At 37.4% G+C, this 4,304-nt stretch overlaps 1 protein-coding gene across 1 annotated transcript in view; it reads right to left on the reverse strand.

Annotated features, from left to right (window-relative positions):
• PSKH2 (protein serine kinase H2) overlaps positions 1-4,304 on the reverse strand; it is a 203,473-nt gene that overhangs the window by 14,941 nt on the left and 184,228 nt on the right. Inside the window, exon 3 of the mRNA XM_069103608.1 lies at positions 2,284-2,950. Coding sequence (XP_068959709.1) covers positions 2,284-2,950 — 667 coding nt within the window. The remainder of the gene's footprint in view (positions 1-2,283; positions 2,951-4,304) is intronic.

Here is a 4,304-nt window from a genome sequence, read left to right on the forward strand (position 1 = left end):
ACACACACACACACACACACTCCTTGCAGAAACATATAGACATGAAGCAATTAGACAATCCTACATCATCTTTTTATTATAATGTTAAATGATAAAATAAGCAATGCAAATACTAAGTGCCACAGGATTTCAAAGGCTGGCAAGAATGAAGTTGAACTTGTAGGAATTGGGGAAGGAGGGAGAAAGAGGACATTTTGTACAACAGAGTGACACCTGAGTGACTCATACAGGTCATCAACATAATGAAGTAGTTAATCTAATAGTTAATCTTCAACTCACAATTGATTTAGGATTGGTGAGAAATGAGGAAATGGAATCATATCACACACAAAAGGAACTTACCAAAATATTGATATTCAATAACAAGTATTTCTCCTCACTTTGTTATAGGAAAAAATGTATCTGTTCTTCTCATTTCTTTTCCTATGTAATACTTGCAGTCTCAGCTAACAATAGGAAATTAAAATATTTTTTCCTTATATGGCGGATTCCACAGAAAAGGACAAACAAAAGCACACAGACAACAACGTCGCTGGGCTAGGGATTTGCATATGGTCAAAATGACATTTTATCTCCTACTCTCACACTATGGGTCTGTGTCCATCCTCTATTTTTTTCTTGTTATTAACATAACAGAAATTTCATGGGTTTAAAAATGAAAGATTATGGAATTATCAAATCCAACCTTCTCATTTTTAATAATAATAGGTACCATTTATATAGTACTTTAAGATTTACAAAGCACTTTATAAATATTTCATATTATCTTCCTTACAACCCTGAGAGGTGGGTACTATTATTGTCCCCATTTTACAGATGAGGAAACTGAGGACAAACAAGTTAAGTGACTTGCCTAGGGTCATATAGCTAGCAAGTATCTGAAGCTGCATTTGAACTCAGGTCATCTAACTCCAAGTTCAACTCTCTATCCACTTTACCATCTAGCTATCTCCTTTCCTTTTACATGAGGAAGAGACCCAAGTAGTTTAAAAGATTTGTCCAATATCAGACAGGTAGTAAGTTGTTATTGTTGTTATTATTGTTTCCTTCTTTCTCAAAGAGGACTAGTGACATCATAAGAATGATGACTTGAGCATGAATTGAATTTAAGTAATGCAGAGCAGCAAAAGGTCAACAACCTCACTAAGTTATCAAAGTAAATTGGCAAGACAAAAGTCAAGATGACCATTCAATGACTAAGGGCTAGGTAAGAGTTGAGACAAAAATGGTCCAATTTGCCATCACAAAACTATCAGTCTGGGAGGGGAAGACCCTTAGAGTTTCTGGCAAGAAAAGGAAAAAAAATGCCCTCATTCCAAGCCAACAAAACCAAAATAAAGAGCCACAAAGATGGGTTGGGGGCTATTTTTGATTTGGGTTTAAAGGTTAATCAATTAGCTCCATTTGAAACACAATGGGCTTTTAAAAAACCTATTCTTTCAGAATTATATTTCAAGAAATCATAAAGAAAAACTGCACAGAACAAAAAATAAATTGTCCTAGCTTTTTTGAAAAATAATAATAAATATATATTTTTTAAAATCTAAGCTCTAAACTCCAAAATTTTTTACAAAATATAAGCAACCAAAAATTATATTCCTATGGACAGAGGACCCACATGCAAGGAAGGGGACCACATTTGATGAGGAGAAGGAGGAGGAAAAAGAAGAGGAGGAAGAAGAGAAGGAGAAGCAAAAATAGCAGCATTCCCAAACTTCCACTTAAATTGTCAGGTTGGGTCCCCAGAGGACAGCTACTACTATACTCAGACAACATGGTAAAGACAGTTGATACAAAACATTCTCCTAAAACCTGTTTTACTCCTTCTCACAAATACACACCAGCATCCATGGGAAGAGGAAGCTTAAACTTAGACTAAAATAATAGTGAGGGAAACTTGTAAGAAATACATGTTGTAAGTAGCTGAGTCAAATCCTCAGATTCTTAATCCAGTGTTTTTTTCTTTTGTACTACAATGACTTCATTAGCTACACATCAATTAAAACTAAAAGTCCCCATAAAAGATCAAAAGTCTCACACAAATTGAGAGACCAGAGCACTGAAGCAGGCCTTTCCAGAATACATTGACATTCTCAGCAAACACTTGAAAGATCATACTGAGAGTACAATGCCATCTTAGCACACCCAGCTATTCAGGGCTATGATTCTAGGTACCAACAAGGGAAAAAAAATTAAGGTGTTAAACAATCCAACAATAAGTCAGGATTCCAATCAAATACTAACCAATTGACTAAGTTAATACACATAAAATATTTTACTCACTTCTCCCTTGTAGCTGTACTTGCCCTTTAGGATCTTCCTATAAAGTCTCATGTGGTTTTCATCCTCAAATGGCAGGGTACCACTCAGTAAAATGTATGTTATTACTCCAAGGGCCCACATATCCACTGCGCTTGTGTATGGTTTTCTGGACAGAATCTCTGGTGCTATGTACTCTGGTGTCCCACAGATAGTATTCATGGACCAGTTACCATTTTTGTTACCAGAGCATGCCAATCCAAAATCTGTGATTAAGATCTTTGATTCTGCCCCTGGGTGATAGTATAAGAGATTTTCAGGCTTCAGGTCCCTGTGAGTTATTTGCAAACTGTGCAGATACCTTACTCCATCAACAACCATCTTGAGGATTATGATGGCATCCCTCTCTGTGAATGTTCCCTGGGAAATAATTCGATCAAAGAGTTCTCCTCCTGTAGCCAATTCCATAACTATGTAAACTCGATCCTGGGCTTCAAAGATCTCTATGAGCTGGACAATATTGCAGTGACTGACCCGCCGGAGGACACTCAGTTCAGATTCACATGCTTCTCTGCCTTCCTTTACTCCAGTTTCCACCATTTTTATTGCAAAGGGCTTCTTTGTAAATCTCTGCTCCACTCTCACAACTTTGCTGAAACTTCCTCTTCCAATAAGAGCCTGGATATCATATCTAATGAAAAACAAATAGACTTGTCATCCATCTAAAATTATTGTTCTCCAACATATCCAGGATTCCTGGAAGGACTTTCTTTCCAACCCTCATTCTGTAATATATACCTCTACAAAAGGGAAATTAAATTTTTAAAATTAGTTCATTTCCTATAACAGTTTGCGATTTATAAAATATTTTCCACTCAACCCTGTGAAATAGGTGTTGTTGTTGTTGCTGTTGTACGCATTTTACAGATGAGGAAATTGAAACACAAAGAAGCAACCTGACTTGTACAGGTCATATAATGAGTATGTGATAGCCAGGACTTTAAGCCAAGGTTTCAAGACCATCGCTAAAACCCAAACCTGGTATTGACCATAGTGTCTCAGTTGATGTGCTAGTTTGCTTTGCTGAACTGTTTTTCCCCCCTCTTTTTTAATCGTGTTATTATCTTTTAATTTTTAAAACACACAGAAAAGAACACAAGGTAAGATAAAAACACAAACAGAACAGCTTTGAAAATTACATCTTGAATTTATTAGTTAGTTAGATTTATTAGACACTTACCATGTGCCAGGCTAAATGCTGAGACACAAATTAAGGCAAAAACACAGTTCTTACCCTTAAGGAGGTCACGTTCTAAAGAGAGGGGTAGAAGGAGAGAGGGCAACATGCAAACAACTACATACATATAAGATATATACAGTATAAGTGGAAGGTTATTTCAGAGGGAAGGCATTAGCAATAGGAGGGGGCAGGGAGGGAACCAGGAAAGGCATCCTGTAAAAGGTGGTATTTGGTCTGAACTTGAAAGGAAGTCAAAGAAGCCAGGAATCAGAACTGAGGAAGGAAAGATTCTAGGTATGGGGGTGGCAGTAAAAAAGGCATGGAGTGGGGAGATGGAGGGTTTTGTGGTAGGAAAAGCAAGAAACCAGTACTACTGGATCATAGAGTACATGAAGGAAGGGAAAGTATGAAAAGACTGGAAAAATAGGAAGGGAACAGGTGGTGAATGGTTTTAAAACCCAAAAAGAGGATTTTATATTTGTTCCTGGAAGTAATAGGGAGCCACTGGAATTTGTAAAGAGGAGTGCCATGTTCAGCTCTGTGCTTCAGGAAGATCATTTTGGCAGCTGCCTGGAGGGTAGACTGGAGTAGGGAGAAACTTGGAGCAGGGAGATCACCCTGCAGGCTATTATAAGAGCCTAAAACAGAGTTGATGAGGGCTTGCACCAGGCTTGCACATGACTAGAGTTTCAGAGAAGAAAGAAACAAAGAAGGAAGGAAGGAAGGAAGGAAGGAAGGAAGGAAGGAAGGAAGGAAGGAAGAAAGAAAGAAAGAAAGAAAGAAAGAAAGAAAGAAAGAAAGAAAG

Source organism: Petaurus breviceps, unplaced genomic scaffold (assembly GCF_028583685.1).
Source record: "Petaurus breviceps papuanus isolate PSGF00001 unplaced genomic scaffold, PetGlider_PUasm1.0 582, whole genome shotgun sequence".
Taxonomy (NCBI): Eukaryota; Metazoa; Chordata; class Mammalia; order Diprotodontia; family Petauridae; genus Petaurus; species Petaurus breviceps.